The sequence below is a fragment of the Rhyacophila brunnea genome, unplaced genomic scaffold (assembly GCF_057557595.1).
Source record: "Rhyacophila brunnea isolate RB1 unplaced genomic scaffold, BYU_Rbru_1.0 scaffold_9, whole genome shotgun sequence".
Lineage (NCBI taxonomy): Eukaryota > Metazoa > Arthropoda > Insecta > Trichoptera > Rhyacophilidae > Rhyacophila > Rhyacophila brunnea.
The window spans coordinates 46,872,617-46,894,343 of record NW_028233361.1 but is presented as its reverse complement, the minus strand read 5'-3'; the positions used below and the strand labels follow the sequence as shown (position 1 = coordinate 46,894,343).

Sequence of the window (21,727 nt, the reverse complement as noted above, 5' to 3'; positions counted from 1 at the left end):
CGGTAGTGCCACTGCATGAAAACAAACCGCTTACAGTACTAGTCGCGCCACCTGTCGGCTTTTCTAAGGACTTATTGACCCACCCTCGTACATTACGTTTGAAATCAGATTACAATAAAAATTACGATTTGAATTTCAGTTGCTGGTTAAGTGTATGAAAGTGAACGCCGTTCAAAGTGGGTCGAAAAGAGCTCGGTTTAGCTGACGATGACCGATGTTCAGGATAAAAAAGGATCATAGTTGACTGCAATAGTTACGACTGGTGCGACTATGCAAGATCGGATATTGGATTTTCTAGAAAGAGCAGAAACCATGGTCCTTTTGAACCTAGCCCGTCGTCCCTATTAATAGTTCGCATTCATACAACTAAGCCAGGTCGCACATATAAACTCGTCTCGACTGCGACACGTCGGATATGTCGATCTGATTTTGTTGATATTTACAAAACACATGCAGTTTAATGTCCCTCCGCACACACCTCGATTGCGACATTTTAGTTTGGAAAATAAAAAACAGCTAGTATCGCAAGCAATAAATTTTATTCGTCATGGGGCAAAGGTATAATACCCAAATATCGCATCAGCACATGTCCAAAAGCTGTTTTTCATTCGGGTAGTTTGAAAATTTGCAACATTCGAGCCCGATTTTATTAATGCCCGTATATATACCAGTCGAGACGATTTTCAAGGTGCGACCGGGCTATTACTACACTGTACTACAACATCTCTTGAGAATGGCCTCTGTAATTAGCCTGAAACGTCGAATAAAGGAGAAGTAAGAAACTAAATGTCAACGGCTCAAAGACCACATATAATAACACAATGATATTAGCAGAACGTTTAAATAGCTATATAGCATTAAAATTTACCCAATTATACGCAGTGGGTACCAATATTAGGTATATGTATATAGAAAATCATTACATTACATGACTATGTACGATCCTAAGACAATCATATGGGTCTCCACGAGGTGAAGGTCGTATTACACGGTTTTATTTTTACGAGAAATGGACTTTTTTTTTAAATCGAGTGGATTTTTAGTATATTACTTTTTGGGGATATCAGATACTTTCCAAACAGCTGCCCACAATTTATGTAACACATATGTAAACAAAGGGAACCTACGGAACCGCAAATAATATGAATAAAAAATAAATCATTGTTCCAGCCCATAGGCGGATTTCCTCCGCCTCGTGCATTTGAAAATATTGCCGGTTCAGCGTCTTCCCTTTTACCCCACTCAAAATGTGCAAGCGTGTAGATCAATTCACAGAATGATTCCGGTTGTAGAATGAATGTTTTGAAACTCTACGTATGTGCATATATAGATTTACTATTATATCATGACTGCCATCGTCTACAAATACGTCTATAAACTACAAATCCTCCACGCTTGCACGTACCTAATAGTTACGCCTAACAATAGCTTCTGTCCTTTACACTGCACACAGCGCTATAAATCGCATCCTTGAAATGTTGGTTGTAGAGTAGTAATTGTGCCTAAATAGAGCATCCAACAATTTTAGTAACGGTGACTGAAGAGACTGCTGGTTGGAGATAAGTGGTGAAGGAGGCAATGGCTCGAATTGACAGGTATATTTGTGTTATTAACCGTTAATCAACTATTCTTATAATTTTTTCATCGTTTTGTTTTTTTTGTAATTCGAAGAAACTGTAGAATGAAATAAGTTGGAATCTGCTGTGTTACTTTAATGAGATTATTATCAATGCCTTACTACCAAGAATTTACAGTGATCACCAATAAAGTATAGAATATTCTGTTTCAAACAACTGGAAACAGTAACTTGTACCACTTGTATCATTCATTAACTAGCAACATTGGACGACCCTACTATAACTTGAGCGGTATACTTTTAATAACTGATTAGTAAAAAATGTTACTGGCTTGTAAAGTGAATGTATAAAAGCACACCGTCAAATTATGAGTGACGAGAATAATCAGGTGGGACTGTATCTACCGACTTAACGCAACCCCTCAGGATAGGGCGTCGCCCCCGCGTCGCGACGCCGAGACGATGAGTAAATGCAGCGATGCCCAACTCGTGTGAAGTAGAGAAAATTGAAGTATTTAATAAATTTGAACAATTTTGAAATACTGAAGAGTGATTTCATATTATTAATTTAACAACTTATTTATAAAAAAACGTTATAATTACTTAACAGTGATTAGTGAATATTGTGTACGTCACAATATGTATACCAGTAAAAGTACAAATAATGCAATAATTTGAAATAGCCAGAGATTTTCTAATGACAGGAAATATGAAAAAATATTATAGTAATACGGAGATAGTAAATCCTTAAGGCTGTCCCTCAGTTGAGGCACGGTCTAAAAAGATCGTAGATAGGCGATGCGCGGATTGCGGGTCGCGGGTGTAAATGACGCATGCCAAACGAAATATAAGCCGGTGTCCATCTGACACCACCGCAGAGATCCGAGGACGTTCCTTACAGGAAGACTGTAAGTGACATTGTGTACAAGACCGCATTTGCGGCATGGCAGGCGAGGTGGACCGCCTCCCCCAAGGGGCGGCACACTTACCGTTTTTTTCCAGACGTATTCTGCAGGCACCAAACTAGAAGACTCCAACCTTCGCACTGGATTAGCCAGTTCCTCACCGGCCATGGCAATTTCGCCGCCAGACTCCACGAGTTTGGCTTGATAGTAGATGGGCCGGGTTGTACCTGCGGGCATGACCACCAAGATGTTGAACACATCCTCTGGGATTGCCCGCTTATGGAATTCGAACGAGCGGAGCTGTTTGCCAGGGTCCGTCCTCACACGGGCCCAATTGGTCATGGAGATCTGGTAGCAACCGAGGCCAACTTTGCGGCATTTGAGAAATTTGCAGCGTCGTATGGGGAGCGGGATAGTCCCGACTCTTCTGTAGACTCATCCATTTCAATTCTTGACACTCAATATGCGGGTACACAAAGCGCTTAACGTCAGCGGACAGCAGAGCCAGTCCAAAAACAAACATTTTCTTTCTTATCTTCTTTAAGCACTACGGTGCATGGTTGCAGCATCAGTCCCGTGCGGCTCCGTCTCGGGACGGAATGAGCACTTAAAATCACTTCTTTCAGACACGTTTAAAGCGTCATAGAAAGCGGCCGTGCATATCCACGGATGTGCATATATGACGGGTGGTGGTGGGCACTTTAACGTATGTTCTATTAGTAACAATATAATATATTCATTGACATGTTTTCTTTTCAAAGTAAATGGGTAACGTTTTTAGTAATCTTTACACGATTTAAGAATTAATACGCCCGTCGCCATCACGAAACAAAGTGACGTGTTTCCAGCTCGACGTTCTCTCTCAGAATGCGAGTGAGTCCAAAATTTCGTCGCGTCTATAGTTGAAAATTATTTGCCGTTTCACTGATGTATCACCTTAAGCAACAGGGAAATTCAAATAAAAAATAGTTGAAAAAAATTAAATTAATTCGATGGATTAAGTATTAAGGAATTTAAATTATACAATGTCTGCACCAATAATAATCGATATTTTCATTGATGGTAGACAAAGAGACGAGAAAGATCCGCCCTAATGTCACTACGCATGATATACAGCATCATAAAACGTCAAACCGTTCCAGTGATGAGGTGTTGGTGTTATGAAGACAGTAGAGATACAAGTGACATTTCTGGGAATATGGAAATCAATAATTACTAGATAGAAATATTTTATATGAATCGACGAAGAAAACAGAAATTGTTTAGAAGAAAATCCCTCTCTCGTGGAAACAGGGATTGTTTTGACGGAATACATAGAAATAAACGTGTAAGGAATTACCTTTTATTTTAATTGGCATACGGAAAGAATCCGTGGGTAAGTATGTCCTAATTTATTTAGAACCCGTTACGTGGAACAACCTGTGACTACTCAAAATAACGTTTGCAAATTAGAGAATAAATCAAATAAAAACGTGGTAAATGATTTCGGTGTAAGTACACACTGGGTGCGATCAAAATGAAATGCGCAGATCCAATTAGTTCGATATAAGAGCGGAATGATCCAATAGCAACATAATTGATTGTGTCTGGAATATATTTCTGAGCAATAATTCAGCCCCGGTCGCAGAAAAACGATTCTACAAATTCTACAAAATAATGGACCCAATTCAAGGAAAAGTCCTGTATATCGCTGCCATGTTATATATTACTATTGTACTCCTATCGTTATCGGTATGGAATCAGCTGAATAATTTATTATCCAAATACTATTAGTTGGCCATAACTGAAATTGCCGAGTGAAACTACAAGTCACACCGGTAGAGTAGAGGGTACTTATTCGAAAATGGCCGAAAGCAGCGTCGTGGCGTCGTGGTGTGCGACAGACGGCTTTTTAGAACTGCCTGAGCTCTATATAGAAACTACAGTAACGTTTTTTGGCCTAATAATTATTATCGATTGGAATTATGATGAATGAATGAACTAGTTTGTACGAAAGATTAAACTGAAGATTCTGAACGGTAATATTGGTACCTAACTATAAATAACAGAATACCTTTTTTAGCAATTCGTCGACATATAAATATATATTGCATGGTGGTTAACTTCGCATAATTATCGTTTCAGATACTACCAGCTGGTTATCCAAATAATGGGTCCGAAGACCCCCCCCCCCTTCGTTGTCACATTTCGTTACTTATATAAATAGATTTACGACCTTGTTTAAATTACCTCAGAGCTTTGAGCTCCCAACCAACTGGTTTGGCGGTTCTCGTGGTGCACAGTGCGTAAGGCAGGTACACAATAATATAAATGTATGTGATTTTCTCAAAGCCTGGGTGTTTGTGATCGTTCAAAATTACTAACGAACAACTTGAACGAAAAAGCAAAGACATGGTTATTAAAAATACCCCCAAGTTTAAATTCGATTTGTTGAAACTCATCGAATTTAGTATAATGCCGTCAAGGAATATTCTATTTTAGAAATTCTCAAGAAAAAAAAATCGGTGTGTGTACTTATGTACGCGCGTTAGAAGTCATACTTCTTTGGTGAAACGAAACAAAAAAACTCACCTTCGACATACAGCGGTTATAATCGATTCAGAAGTGCCCATGATGAATTAATAAAAAATCAAATTTTACTGGCGTGTTATTATGGTTATATTCATTTCGGTCTTAAGAGTACTTTATCGATATAGGTACCGTCAGCAACAATATTATGTATGCAAATAAATAATATTATTGCAGAATATACCTACCTACCTACTTTGGAAGAAAAATATCTCAATACCTACCTGTGTTTTTTTTAAATTAATTTAGCAAACCGCTATTTCGATCATCTTTGCTTAAACAGATGACTGTACAACTGTTTTCGTTAACAATAGTAATTTATTACAAATCAAAAGTAAAACGAAGCCTATTAAACATGATATTGGCTTTTGTGGTGAAATATAATAATTATTATTGTATTCAATTATTATAAACCGCTAATAAATAAATTGACATGGAATATGCGATAAATATTATCCTAAACTGTAAAAATATGTACTTTTGTATGAAGTGTCTAAATATTGTAAATTTACAGCATACCATTATTTGAATTATTTACCAACTCACATTCACAAAATTTATTTATATATTGATATATAATTTTACTCATAAATAATACTTACATAAATATAGTCTCAAATCTTAATGCATAATCATAATAATAAATTGTGTTGCATCGGCGCGCGCGACTTCCGTCGGCGTTACACGCCAAAATACACTGATATGTTTTCCCAAACGCATCAAAAGAAGTAGGTATAACTTCAAAAATGAGTTTGTATTTTTTCAAGAGTAGTTACGTCACGTTTACTACCCCCCCCCCCCCCCCACTACCCCAACAACTACGTCAGAAGTCGTCACATTATATCAGACCCTTCCTATTAGTGTTGTAATATTATTAAAATGTTGATCCAGGACCTTCCGAATGCAATAATTGGTATTAGTAGTAGAGAGCACTACCAACTTAGCGTCGGCAGAGGGTAGGTATAATGAATATCCAAAAATCCATCGAACAAACGTTTTATCCGGTGAGTTACGTGCGCCAATGTTGACATCTTTTTCTTACGATGATTAATAGAACAATGGCGTAAAATTACGGTATTTCTGGATAAAAGTTATAGTACTAGAAAACTTTTCGTCCTTTCAAAGATTTGAAAATATTTGTAGTAAAATTATGGTACGTTTGGTAACACTGCGCTAAACAATAGCCGCCGCACACGCGACTAGAGACCAAAGTAGCATTTTATCTACTGTACGTGAGACCCACGTGAACAGTAACGTCACCGGATGCGTCTGTCTGCCGGACACGGAAATGCAACACACACATACACATCTGAAACAAGTAAAACGTCAGCTCAAAGAAAAGGAGTGTTGGTAAATTGATTGCTATGTAAACTCTGATTTACTAGAAATTTAGTATAAGTCAATAGTCATATAATATATGTAATACAATTACATATGAGTGTAAAAATAGAGTTTATAGTTTTTGGATTAACGTAGTAGGTTAATGTTAATGCATTAGATTAGATACTGGGTACTGGTTATAAGGTTACTGGGTACACACGTAAATAGGCCCAGGACGATTACATCAATATAGAATGTAATAAACTATTTTTTAATTTAACGAATAATTCACAAGATTTGATAATGTAATATTCTTTATTGAACATGCATCATTATCAGCCGGGGTCAATCCACTGCTGGATGAAGGCCTCCCCAAGCTTTTGCTAACTCTCTCGGTCCTGTGTCGTTCGCTGCCACGTATTTCCGCCGAACTTTACCAGTTCGCCAATCCAGCGGCTTTTAGGGCGGCCCTGTGGCCGTTTCATGCCTCTTAAGTACCACTGGATGACGGCATTTGTCCAGCGGCCGTCCTTTCAGCGAGCAATGTGCCCCGCCCATCTCCATTTCAGCTCTTTGGCAACGTCTATTACATCGCGTGTTCCTGTCTGCTTCCTAACCCATTCGTTTCTCTTACGGTCCTTCGCGTGATGCCCAACATACACCTCTCCATGCCTCGCTGTGTGACTCTTAGCCTTTGGACATCTCTCGTGTTGAGGGTCCACGTCTCGCAGCCATACGTGAGCACGGGTAGCACACATTGGGTGAACACCCTACGCTTAAGACATAATGGTAGGTCACTCTTGAAGATACTATTCAGACGTCCGAAAGCACTCCATCCCAGCTTTGTTCTTCGAACAATTTCATCGTGCATGCTTCCGTCTATGGACACCTGCTGTCCGAGATAGACGTAGCTGCTGACTTGCTCGAGTTGAGTGCCATAAATACAGATAATCGCAGGGTCCGAAAAACAGTTCCTCATCACTTTGAACATACATAATTCGCAAAAACCTCAGAGAAAGCCGCTGGGCTTCGTATTTTTTTAAATTTTTTCTTGTGGTTATATTTTTATTTAATTTCGAGACCAATATACTCGTCTAGCTAGAATATGGGGTACTTACCTACTTTTCGCGCTTGGTAGAGAAGGCCATCAAATTCATCGGAACTCTGATCATATAGAATCGACGGGGTATGTTTGAAAAAGCCACTGTCCGATTTGGTAACTCTAAACGCAATTAACACAGTTAACTATCATCCTTTTTTACTCGGCGCTACGTTCGCTTTCATTTGCTGAAGTTTGCATTCATAACTCGTACACTTAGCTACATTGGCTCTTGAGAATGTCTTTTGCAACGAGCTCAAAACGTTGAAAATACATATGACAGCTCAAAAACCAAATACAATGATTTAATTAAATACTGATATTTGTTCTGTACTATACCAATATAGGTAATGTTCTGTGTCTCCAAACTAGAATAGATATTTTTCAATCGTCACAGGAAAGGAGTTAAATGAATGTAATACAAACGATACTAAAATTATATCAGAGATAGATTATGCTATTTTTGAGAGAGGATACAAAGTTAAATACTCACGCAGAAATGAATTTAATTTAAGCAAGAAAGACAGTGTTTTGGCTATAATTATCTCGCGTGGGAGGTTCTTTCAATGAATGAATATTAAAATAAACAGGTTCATTAGTCAACACTAGTTCGCAGCGTGAGAACAGAGACATCCAGCGCTTGGTCAATCGGGCGCCTATCGTGGTTATCGATCGCCCATCGCAGTCGGGCGAAACGAAGGCAGCTCTAGGGCTGTTGGTTGACCTGTCAGCGATGGCAGTTGGCTAATTTTTGCCCATCCGCTTCTGTTCTGCCGCAATTTCCGTTCGGCCGAGTGGCGAAGTTAACAGCCAATTAGCGCTCACTTGAACGGCGGAGTACAGCATCAGAATATGAATACACATTATACCCTATGTAAAGAGCCCTGTTCCGCTTGGTGTAGCCACTCATCATAAAGGGTTTCGATTTTCCCAGATCAGCTGTACAAACAAAAATGATATAGGTAAATTATATTTGTTTTAAATTCAGGGACACGTTCAATATGGCGAATAATCAACAGTAAACGATGAACGATTAAACTATTATAATATTTAACCTGACACGTAAATAAATAATTTACTTACAAACTTTTCATAACTACAATATGCAATTAGAGCTACAAATAACGGATATTAATTTTATATTTTCTTATAATTTCAACAGTGAGAGTCATATACGTCATATATGTCGTATATGAAATATATACACAAGACCAAATTTGTTTGTAAGTGCGTAGCGCGTACCCGCAATGTGTGGACTAATTTCCTTTTTCAAAGCCTTCGACGACTTAATTCCGGGTTTATTTCACGTGTAGGTACAACCGCCCGCGATGGAAAAATGGTATCGTGTTCGCTTGTGAAGTCGTGAATCCCGAGTCTGGCATAATTGAGTCACAAAACTACCTCTGGAGAATTTTTTACTTAGGAAAAAATCACAGAAAACCATTTATTATAATTAACCATTATTTTCTCATAATATTTACTGCCATAAAACACTGATGATAAATCCCCCATTCGCAAGGAAATGTCAAGTAATTTATAAAAAGGTGGTTTTAAAAATCTCCAGAGCCGATTTTGTGACTTGACTACTCAATTATTGTAAACTGTATGCTGTCTATCGTCATCTATAAAATATACACCATTCACCACCCAAGTTCTTGTAAGTCAGACTCCCACCATAGTAGATAAAAGACTATATTATGGAGTAATGTAATTTTTTTGAACTCTAAGCCACCTTCAAGAAATTCATAAAAATAGACCACGCCATAGTATTCATAATTTAATTACGGTATCTTGCTCCAAAAATCTCATTTAAAAACGATTATTTAATTCGCGACAGATACTGGACACGTGGATATGTTACGCAAGCGAGCAAGCCGGAATTATCGGACCCGCCGGCCGGGCAGTGTTCCGGTCGAAACGTGACAGTTTGGGGACCCTATAAAGTGAAATTAAAGGGCTGGTGTACTGAGTTTAACAAGTCGGGCACCCTTTCCTACCCTCGGGTGGTGGCGGGCGGCATGCGACCGGAGAGGGGTTCGCCAGCGTGGGCGAGGACAGGATCTACGTCAGAAATTTACGATTTTAAATTTGGAAATAAATTTTCCGCGCCTTTTGGATGTGCAACGTTTGTTCATTAGAATTGGCGGGAGTTTTATACAACTCAGGAAGTACGCTCGTAAATGCGCGAGCTGTATAAATAATGGCTTTTAACTTGCACTGAATAATTAAATCAATGCCATTTCTAGCAAGAAAGTCTTACCCCCCCTCCCTCTCTCGCAAGTGATCACTCCCACGCATCTTGGCGAAATCATACATAATATGAAAAGTAACGAATGATTAATTACCTAGTAGATACAATATCAAATCAAATAAAACACGTGTATTGTTTATTTCAGTTCGTTTAATAATAATCGTGAGCGGTTTCCTCCAATTCAAAAGGACATCAAGTGAAACGTGAATGATTCAATAATACTAGAGAGGCCTGAGCGAAAAACGGGCCGCTTTTTAACTTATCTTTCTATACTACATAAGTAGATATTGTTATTTAATAAATACTGAAAATAAATTAAACGCTCACATCTCGGTGACTAAAGCTATCTATATCGACATCTACACTGTGTAAAATGTTACATCCAAGTTACATCACTAATTTTTATCATTATCACGCAGAAGAGCTTTCGACTTCCCGTGGAACACTGATCCCTCTCGATAATAAGCAGAAATAAACAACATCGAGTGGGTATTCTTTTAAAAGTTTCGAAGAGGCAAAATTGTCAGTCAAAAGGGATTGCCGGCGTAAACCCCGCGCCCCAGTTTGGCAATCGATCCGCGGCCGAAGGGGACTTAAGCGGGCTTAGCCGGGGATCAGAACATTCAGAACTCGCCGGCTGTTAACCCTTCAGGCACGAACCGAATTATTAATAAACAAGATACAAAAAATCAAATTAAAAATATTTACATTTCTGGGGTGAATTTGAAGGTAAGTTAGGTACGTACTTCAATCTGAATATTGGCTGAATTCCTCTAAAATGTATCGAAGGGGTGCATATTATAACAACGATCGTGAGTAGGTATTCGGCGAAAGGGAAATATAGGTAAGTACCTATATTATAATAATCTAAAAAGAGAGAATATGTCCTGCTATATGAAGCCGGTTTCTTTGCGATTGCCGCGCAATATAACCTCTTACCAATGAACTGTTATACCATTATATCGATTCTCAGTACGGCTACCAAATTTAAACATTCCATAGTTAACGTTATTTTCTACTAAATTAACTAAAAAATATTGACGGGTAACTTCATATTTCGCATAACAAACTATTTATTTCAGCGACACGTATTTCCAGTTTTGCCCTGAGCACATAAACTAAACTAATATTTAGTCGACGATTCATAATATGACTTCCATCTTACTGCAACGTATATTGCGGAGATTATACGCGTGCCGAATACCTACTTTCTCAGTTGCAGTTATGGTTAGTTTTTGTTCTGGCCATGGTCTTTATCGAGTTAACCATCAATTAGTCTTGGTCAACTTGTCAACGAGAGGCTGCATGTTCCACCTATCTATCTTCTCATCACTTTAAAGTCAAACCACCATGCAATAAATGCAAAGGATTATCAATAGGGTCATCACTGTTTCGGTATCTCGTGGGTGGAGCTATAATACATATTATAATGTATTATTAGGTACCTATTAAAAGGTCTTTTTCAAACTGATCGATACCGTGGCCAATCTAAATAAGGAGAGAGATTAAAATCCACAATTCAAAGAGAACCATTAAAAAAACTTGGGCCGTATGAATTTCGAACATACATAATTAAATCAATGTATATAATAAGCATTTTCCAAAGCTTTTCCAAGTTATGTATTTTATTCACGATACATTTGGTATATGAGGGTTAATGGTTTGGTCCACCATGGCGAGATGTAGGTGCCTAGTCACAAAACGCGATTAATCGTGTCACCTTCCTGTAAATCACATTTCTAAATTGGGTTTTATTGACAACACGCCGTGCGGCAGGTTGCCGTTCGAAAGCCGCTTTCACATAGCCAGCAAAGATAAAGATGTTGGGTGACTGTAATTTTTAAACAGACATTTGATAGTTTCCCGAATAGCTTAATGTTATCTCCCTTACCACATGTCGGACATACCTAATTATGTGGATATATGCGATGAAAATAGTCAAATTTACGCAAAACTGCAGCGGAGGTCAAAATCTCCATGAAAGTTTATATGTAGAAACTGGATAAACAGGCTGTTTTTAGTTCTAGATTCGTTGGAGGAAAACCTCCCCATAACTTATATAATGGAATAACTCATAGATAATTAAGGCAGCGACTTATAAATACGCCATTTATATGCCATACCGTTAGATTCTGGTGAGAAAAACACTTAAAACACCATCCTGAGTTGCTAATTTAATTTGACTTAGCGTCTTGGCCGTATGTTAAATGGTTTCGTTCTGGGCCACAGTCTTTTTTCCGTAGATCCGTAGATATACTACCTGCTATAATATGACGTATTATTATATATGGATACTGGATGCGATGCACTCTGCCGATATTGGCCTCTTAAAGATAGGCGCGTATCTTAGGGACTTACTCGCCTAAGTATGGTTCTACATCGCGCGCTTTTTTTTTAAATGATTTTACCGAGGCCTTGACTGCGACTCGGTATCATATCGCCTAAAAAAAAGAATGAATTTTCGAGATTTTCATTCATAATTTCTCAAGAAACGACGAAATATCGATCAACATACAACATCCTATTTTTGGTCAATGTGCAAGATTCATTGTATTATTGTAAATGAAATTCTATTATGGTTCATAATATATTGGAATATACTGAAATGGGTAAAAAAATGATCACAACTGGCAATATCAATTCAAATATTATTGTAGTTTCAAAATACCTCACCTAGGTTATGGTTATAGCATCAGTCTTTTTTTTTAATAAAGCGAATTATAAAACTGGCATACATAATATATTCAACTATGTATATATCTTGAATTAACTAGAAATAATCGATTGCAAACTTTCAATCAAAATAAAGTCAATGCAAAAGTGAATAGACAAGAAATGCTATTTCTAATAAATTGAAGGTGTCTGGTCGTATCACCTTACTAAATCACCTTCAAAAACAGCAAAGTAGACTCCGTTTCATGTAGTTAATACTGGTTGTGGTTTAGAAACTATAGCATGTACACACATATATACTTTAACACGTAAGCTTAGATACTAAATTACTCATCTGTTGTCCTATGGTTCCCGGGTTCGAATCCCGCTGGTGGGTTACCCGGTTTCGGACGGGACATCGGTGTCGCGCTCGTATATAATAAGGAGGCCTTTGTATTCGAATAAAGGGGACTTTGTATTATGTTTACGAACACTCCAGAGCTAATGAGTCAAAGCGTGTATGGTACACTTTTCCGTCGGCCGCTACATACTCAAGCCGCCGATACACATGTTTTTATGACAGTAGCCAGTTTTATGTTCTAATTTATATCGCGAAATTAGGCGTTGACTCATTAGCTCTGGGCGTTCATAAGCATAATACAAAGGTCCATTTATTCGAATACAAAGGCCTCCTTATTATATACGAGCGCGACACCGGTGTCCCGTCTGAAACGGGGGTTAGATTCATGTGTTGCCACTTCGATCAATGGGTTGAACGAAAGGGCTAACACGTAAGTAACAACCAATCATATCAAAACTGTGTTCCCTTGGATGACTGTGGAGTGCGGAAAATAATAATCTTAGGCAGTATCTTCTGAAGAGGTCACGAGACACATCAATGAGGATAAACGACTGACAACGAGGCCACACGAACAAGTGTGGGTGCGGCCGGTTGCAACGACTCGAGGTTGACAAACCCCGGTGGGTTTAGCCGCAAGCCAGGTACATAATTAAAGCGCGGACTGTCTGCCCGTGGTAGTTTTGTACTAATTTATGTTATTTACTGTCCTTCACTATCCCATAAGTAGGCACAATTAACTTAAAGTGGTGCACGGCGATCTGAGTGTTGGGTAATTGCTCCCGACACATTCCGTTATAAATAAAAAATACTGATACACGCAGGGTCTCGTGATACGTCCGACTAACACCGGGTATGGTGCAGGGCGAGCGTGGCCTGATGGGGTCATTAAGTTCAATGTCTGGACATGAGGAAGCGCATCCTCCGGGCACCCGACGAGGCGCTTTAAAGTAATAGGCTGCGTAGAGCGGTCACCAGTAGCGACGAATAGCTGTGGGCAATTTGAATTTCGTAGTGAATGACTTCTAGCAGATGCCAACTACGCAGCGTGTGCGGACATCCTATACATACCGTATAGGAAATGCAGATCGCGTCGTGGCTGTGGTTAGTGGTTGCACGCACCGTAAATCCTAATCAATTAATTATAATGTAATACAGTAGAAACTGTTTATAATGTCCAGAAAGATTTTTAACTGCACGCTATAATTTATTGATTTATATATTAATATGTCTCTCCCACCTCACCCCACGATGGCCGCGCGGCTTAAGCGTCGGCCTATAACGTCGTGGTATCCTGGGTCTGGCAAGTACCTACACATATTGTTTTTCAATTTGTGTATGTCAGAGTATGGACTTAATAGGTTGAGCAAGTGGCTAACATCCATTTCTCGTAAAAACAAAATCTATTAATACATAACCTCCGCTCGGTGGAGGCCTATGTGATATAATTAGGATCTGACATGGTCAAAAAAAATGTCTCAGGTTTACGCGGAAGTGAGAATGGCCGGAATACCCAGGTGGTACGATCTCTACGCATACGTACAGTGACTTCGAATTTAGCAACTTCGTAAAAGGATATTAATAAGAATTAGTATTAAATTAATATTCCCCTGCAAAAGCGGCTCTCACATAATGATTCCAACTTGTAAAACTGAGCCCGGCGCGCCGTTCGGTCCGATCCTAATGACAAAATAATTTTGCGATTTGAGAAGCGTACCTACAGACATGATCGCATAATAATAACGAAACGTTGGCATATGCTATTATTAAAATATCATGAAAATAATTGATGATGTGTACGTTTTTTGTACGGATTATTTGTGACCGTAACCTGTGGCTATTGTTACACGAGCAGGTAACTATATGCATATTTTGTATTTAAAGAGTATTGTGTAATAATATAAATAATATTATGACAGAATATCTATTGGTCACGATTTAGTAAATCTGGCCAAAGTCTAGTTCCAACTATGCTAGTGTTTTAGTTGAGTGTCGAGTAATTTGGTAACTAAACGTATATGGACTAGGGATTCCAATCCCGGGATCCCGAGCTATTTTCGATAGCTATGAATGCCGGGATTGATAAACATAATCCCGGGATTTCGGGATTGATTTTTTTATCAATTTTTATGTAAAATAAAATAAAAGCGAAAATAAAACAGAAAAAATACTTTTAATAAAAAATATCTACATTAGAAATAAACTGAGTTTGAATGAAGTTTGATTTATACCCATGTGTAGGTAAAACAGAAAAAATACTTTTAATAAAAAATATCTACATTAGAAATAAACTGAGTTTGAATGAAGTTTGATTTATACCCATGTGTAGGTAAAACAGAAAAAATACTTTTAATAAAAAATATCTACATTAGAAATAAACTGAGTTTGAATGAAGTTTGATTTATACCCATGTGTAGGTTGCCGATTCATTTTATTTTTTCACATGAATTATTAAAAATGAGAAAGATAATAAAACAATAAAAAACAATGCTTCGCACTTTTAACAAAGTAATTCTACCATGATATCATACGTTTTACGGCAGTTTCATATTTGGCTGACTAATTAGATTTATGATGCGAAAAGGCCATAAGTACGCCATGATTATTTGCTTTACTATTTTAAATCTCGCTAATCCATTCATTATGTCTTTACTATCAGAAACAGCAATCTCATATTAAATTCACATTATTATTTATATTACAATATTATTCACTCCATTAAACTTGTGTATTTCCAAGATTGAACGTATAAAATATTAACAATAAATGTCTTAAATAGTATAAATTATACTAGATTTATTTTTGACAGATTTTATCAATGTTATTTGTAAATATAAAAATTTTATATTAACAATGGAAAAAAATGCCAATCCCGGGATCAGAATTTTGGCTCGGGATTGGATTCCCTAGTATGGACAGACAAACTTAGTAAAATCATTTACTTACTCGATTGATTGAGTCAATCTATTTTGATGTAGTTTTTTTGGGGAGAAGCGCCCCCAACCATCCCTCAGGAAAAACCAAATAAGCCGTGAGACAACCTCTGAACATGCTACAAGGACATTAATATTGTCACAAAAATGTTATTTCGTTAGAGCAAAAATAGAACTTCAAAATTTGTCGAAATATTTAATTTAAACCATGACATATGTACTATATGAGGTAGGTACAAATCGAAGATGAGAATATGCTGTCTACTAAAACTAAACAAATGTTAGCTAAAACAATATTTTATTGATACATATAATTTCTAAAAACGTTATGTGGAGTATTCCGCGATTGAACACTACGCACTGTTACGATTAGAGTTGGGTTTCGGGAATTTCCCGACGGGAATTCTCGAGAAATTTTCGAGATTTTCCATCCCGAATCCTGAGAATTGAAATTTTTAACATTTCGGGAAATTCCGGATCTCGAGAATCTTTTCTCGGGATTCGGGATTTCTTTATTATCAAATATTTAAATGAAAAAACGATTTTCTATATGAAAAAAGTGGACAGAAAACACAAAACGTTCAAAGACTGATCGGGGCATTAAACACAATTAAGCCAACGTCGACTCAAAATGAGCGCAATTTTTGCAATATCAGGGAATTTTGTGTCTCAAAAGCGTACGCGATTGATTGTCAAACGCAGCGATTGACAGTCTGTGTTTTTTTAAATTCAAATTTAATAAGTAATGTTTTGAATTATTTTTGTTTTCCTACTTCTATGTCTTCTTACATAAATTTAAAAAAATCATATTTTTTTGGTATTTGTCTGTTTTTACACTAATTTTAGGATTTTTACAGTTTTTTTTTAAATTTCCCGATATCTCGAGAATTCATTTCTGGAAATCCCGAATCTCGAGAATTCAAAATTTCATCATTTCGGGAAATCCCGAATCTCGAGATTAAGATTTTCTCGGGAAATACCCAACTCTAGTTACGATACAGTCGACACAGTGGACACTGGAGCTGTTATGAATTTGTTTCTCAATTTCATTATTTTCATATTCTCCGTTCTCATCAATAGCTTGATTAGCACCCACAGAATCTATGATGTTACCCAAAATGTCTATAATATAAGGTTGACATCAAAGTAAACCTATTCATATACTGGTTATAACCGTAACATTCACTTTTAAAAGTTCACAATAATCAGGTTTACTATAAACGAACAAAAATTACACAGTTCTTATGGAATTGTGATCTAGTCTTTTCAAAATGATTTGTTATAATCGAAAGTTTGTTTAAGCGGATTTTAGCCGGTTTGTTAAAAATATAGGAGAACACTACTACTGCACATACAAAAATACAATATTTCTAGGTCATTTCAAACCAAATAACACATTGTAATATTATTCTTGTACGTGTCAAAGCTGATTCGCGCCCGGGTCATTTTGTTTTGCACCTGGCCACTTGTCCACTGGGCAACGGCGCCGTGCCAAACAGATGTTATTAATACGATATTTATTAAAACGATCACAGCTTTGCAAATGAAATTAATGTGACAAGCACAAGACATAGTATTAGCCATGACTTTGACGTCACATGCACAATACTATTATAATAGTAACGATCGACTATTATAATATAATACTTAATATGACCTCTGTTTGGTATTTTTTTAAATACAAAATAGAAAGTCTTCATTAGGATCGGAAGGTCGAATTTGTATACCTACCTACGTGATTGTTTGAATCCGAATATATGCGGATTATCGCAAGTTTTCAATCATCTGTTTTAGTAATCAAGTAATCAGTTAACGCCTACCTTACGACTTAAAATAATAATAATGACGTACCTATACTCAAAACAAATTGCACATCAATGTGATTGACAGATGAAAATAATACTTCTTCCACATATTGCAGGATCCCATAGACTTTTCGTATACATAATATGCGGAACGCATTCTGACAATTGGAATAGGTTTTAGGGGTCACAAAGATATATAATGTCGATGTTGCCAGGCGATATTAGTGGTCAATTTTTTTTTATTGAGGTCTTAATTTTTTTTTCTTATAACCCACCAAAAATTGTTCTGTGGTCTTCAATAAAACCAAGACCGAATCAGGGATTGATTGAAAATGCAATAATTGTACATTGTACAGTTGCCATCGGCATGGTCGTAGAACGGTTCGTTCCATTTGAAAAAATAAAAATAGCGGGTAGTGCAATGTGTTCAAAATTATCGATTCTTAGGATCCTCCTTGGTTTAAATTATTTTATTTAGTAATATTTTTGTATAGAATTACCCAGATTGGCTTCTTTACCATATATATAATATATATATACATATGACATTAGTTTTAGTATAATGTCAATCCAGAAACAGTGTAGGTTGCACATATAGGTAGGTGAATAAATGAAATAACGATAATCACTAACCACGCTAAGTGCACTTTATTAAAAAAAGAAACAAGTCTTTAGCTTTAAGTATCATGATCACAGTTTTTACAAACACTACTTACAGATTTGCACAATGATATAGATGTCAAAGCCGATTTCTTATGACTACATGATAATGTATGGCAGTTAGAATTACATTCGATGTTCGATCGAATTACCTGATTCGGTCTTGGTTTTATTGAAGAACTCGGAACAATTTTTGGTGGATTATAAGAAAAAAAATTAAAACTTCAATAAAAAAAAATTCCGCATATTATGTATACGAAAAGTCTATGGGATCCTGCACTAACATCGCTGAACGGTTAGATTAGGTTAGGCTAGTCATTTTTTTTAAATCAGTTAAAATTAAACTAGTCGTTAAATTGTCAATATAAAATAGATATCAATCCCAAATTCCCCAGTGAAGTTGTTTATACAAGGTTGGTAATAAAAAGCGTCGGATATACACTGCCACCGGGTTGCCTATCACTGGGCCACATCACATGTAATTTCGTCTCGTCTGGATAGATATTACTCAGTGGTGGTTTCTGCATATTAATTAGCTTCAAATGAAGTGAGCGAAGGTGTTATACAAACAATTTACTACTGCTTTATATAACCACTTTCAATTATATGAGAATTAACCTTTAAAGGTCCAAAGTTCTGTACACCTCTCATAATTACTTACTGTCGGAGGCACCCACAGCACGACGCTGTATTATTCTGTCGCATTCATAGTTAATACAATTTAAATCTTGCCATGAGAACGGGAAATGTCAAAAATAATATTAGGCATTACGATGATAATAAACCTCTACCTACTCGAAATAACGGTGGTAAAAATGTAAAACATAATTAAAGGTTATGTTTAATAGGCAAAAAGTATTATCACAGACAGGCGCGCACTAAGAAAAATGATTGGGGTTAATTTTTTTTTATTAATTTTTAAAGCGGCGGGAGAGGGGGTGGTTATCAAAATCTAACAGGTGCCACAAACTTCCACATTTAACTCGCCTACTACTTACTTATAGCTTCTCGTCAATTCAACCGCGGAATACCGCACTCTTCCAGGTACATTTCCATACCAAGACACTCCGCACTTTGAGTGCAACTAAGGGTGTTAACCATTACGAAATGTGATTAGTGACCGTTTGTGTCGTCCGCGACGTTTTATCTTTTGGACGTGCCGCATCGGAATATTAAAGCAAGCAATGGATGCCCCAGATAGTTACACCAATTATTTATGAAGGCCATGAATCTTGCAATGACCGCTACTTGTCTAAGGTGTCGAGAGGAGAAGGGCCGACCTGTTGAGAAGGGGGTTGTTTAAACAGCCAAATCATTCGTGTCACGATCCTTAGTCATGAGGTCCTGTCCTGACAAAGAAGAAGTAATATTCCAATTACCTAAATAATTGTTTTTTCTGTTTCTGGGATGTTTGCATGCGTGATCGCTAACAATATCCAATTGTTACGTGTGTATGTAGGTACGTTAATAGTAGGCGCTTTTAGTTTGAATTGAACATCAAAAATATCCCAGAAAGGGCTCGCGCAACGTTGTCTATCTTCTATCTATCTCAATAGTATGTTGCATGATGTGCGTCGAAATAAGAAGTCCTAGCCCACTAATTTCCCACATAGGAAAGACTTTTAGCCAAATTCGTTTGAAGCCTAGAGCCATAGTTTTTGGTTGACACCATTCATTGGTCGATCTATTGGTATTATGCGGTGTGTAGCCAATGAGGTTTTATATCGTTAAATTAAGATGCAAGAGTTAAAACTGAAAGCGGATGCTGTATGATTTTAGATGTAGGTCTCCATCAGCGCAGAGAAAAAAATAAAATCGTCATCCTCACGGAGATAAGCCGAATAATTTCAACGTCACCAAAGAAACACGCTCTAGCCTCGGACGCCGTGACGGTAACATTCTTTAATATTATATACTAAATATAATAACCGAAATATACTTATTTAATAAGTGTCGTAATATGTCGTGTTCCCGGAAAGAAAACCACGTGGTATTTCAACTATGTACTTGGATATTATACAATGTTTTGACGCTTACACATCACCACCGATCCACCCATTTACCCACATATAACCCCCCACAAAACAACCACCATTCCACACACACACACTTCTACAGTCTAAAAACGTCAATAAATTCATTCAAAGGATACTTTCAATTTTCTATAAATAATTTTGCGTGTGCAATCTGCAAAGTTCATTTAAATTGTTAGGGCATTGATTGGCTAAATGCATTTATCTCTGTAAAACAAAGAGGTGTGCATTATAGATAGATTAAAGATCGAACTCGATAATAGGTATTGTTTAGTTTAGTAGGTAGATATACGTTAAAAAACACACAGATGCTGTAAAGAGGCAAATAGCTATAAAAAATATGCAGTATTAATAATTGGGAACAAAGCTTTAATGTGAAAAGGGTATGGAACTTAGACTATATAATATATGTACGGAAGTAGGTATCTCACCCGTTGTAATTATTGAAGATCCTCGCCTCACCGCAACCGGCCACGACATACATTTGTGAGTGCTATAGGTCGCAATGTCTCAAAGTTGGGGAGGAAGGGGAATAGATGCAGGAAAGTGTGGGGGACCCGAGGAGGAAGTAACGAAGCGCAATAAGGTAAGCGTGTGGGATACCTACTAACAGTTCTCCAACATCTAGCTGTCGGCGATATGAAATAGCAGCGTATGGTTACCACACGTGTCTAACGCTTATTCCTCGCCTATCAACTCACCGCGCCTCGTTGCTTCCACAGCGGAACACTCGCATTTCCCGGCATCCATTTCCTATTTCAGATATATACACACAGGCAACTTAAACATTGATTGTCACTTTGGCATTTATCATTTCTATCAAGATTCACTCGCTTTCAATACATCAATGCAAGAGAGTTTCATCATTACAGGGAACACAAAAATAGTGAAAATCTGAGCGAGGCTGTAACAAGGCTTAATTCTCGAGTGTGGAAAAATATGGCATAAACTTATACACGTTTATAATAATATTATAAATGCTCAATACTTACGTCTGAATCATAATATGAATTACCGCGTAAACGAAACGCGCGTTCAATATTGGTAATATTCGAGGAGACTCCTGCGCGATTGTATTTCTTGTTTTTATGGCTTGACTTTCGTAAAGTAATGAACCGAATCTGGCTTCAAAACCTTGGTCCAAGGCGACTGGCTTTCACGTTTACTTATATCTTATTAATCTATTCTGTGCAGCGTCAATAATATAATATGGAGGTCGTTATTTTAAGTTTTAGTGCCTACACCGGAGTCGTAGGGGTTAGAAGGCCAGGGGAATTGCATCAAATTACAAGACTACCAAACTGCTATCGAATTATACATGACAACGATATTACCGCCTTACCATACCCACCGTTTCACGAACAACTACGTGTATATTAACATTCAATAATACTGAGAGTTTTAAGTTCATCGTATTTTCGTATTTATACAGGTACAAAATGTATTAAATTACAGCATTTAGAACGCCCGGTAATATTGAATAAGACTATACTAAGAGTTTGAATGGTTGCTTATTTATTATTTAAGCTCTAGGTACATAATGTACACTTGCAATAAAGACAAGTAA

The 21,727-nt window shown here is 37.2% G+C and overlaps 2 protein-coding genes across 6 annotated transcripts in view; both read right to left on the bottom strand.

Annotated features, from left to right (window-relative positions):
* The window catches only part of Spn (protein phosphatase 1 regulatory subunit spinophilin), a 241,724-nt gene that overhangs the window by 182,372 nt on the left and 37,625 nt on the right, over positions 1-21,727 (bottom strand). The gene's annotated exons all lie outside the window — the stretch shown is intronic.
* On the bottom strand, positions 1,009-5,617 carry LOC147063716 (uncharacterized). Its single transcript, XM_085959942.1, has 2 exons — positions 5,331-5,617; positions 1,009-4,080 (listed from the first exon to the last, which is right to left on the bottom strand). Exon 2 carries the CDS (start codon positions 2,821-2,823, stop codon positions 2,353-2,355), a length of 471 nt encoding a protein of 156 aa, XP_085816068.1. The 5' UTR covers positions 2,824-4,080; positions 5,331-5,617; the 3' UTR covers positions 1,009-2,352.

Coding starts and splice junctions, on each gene's coding strand:
- LOC147063716 (XM_085959942.1), bottom strand. CDS start 2,823: ATGACCAATTGGGCCCGTGTGAGGACGGACCCTGGCAAACAGCTCCGC.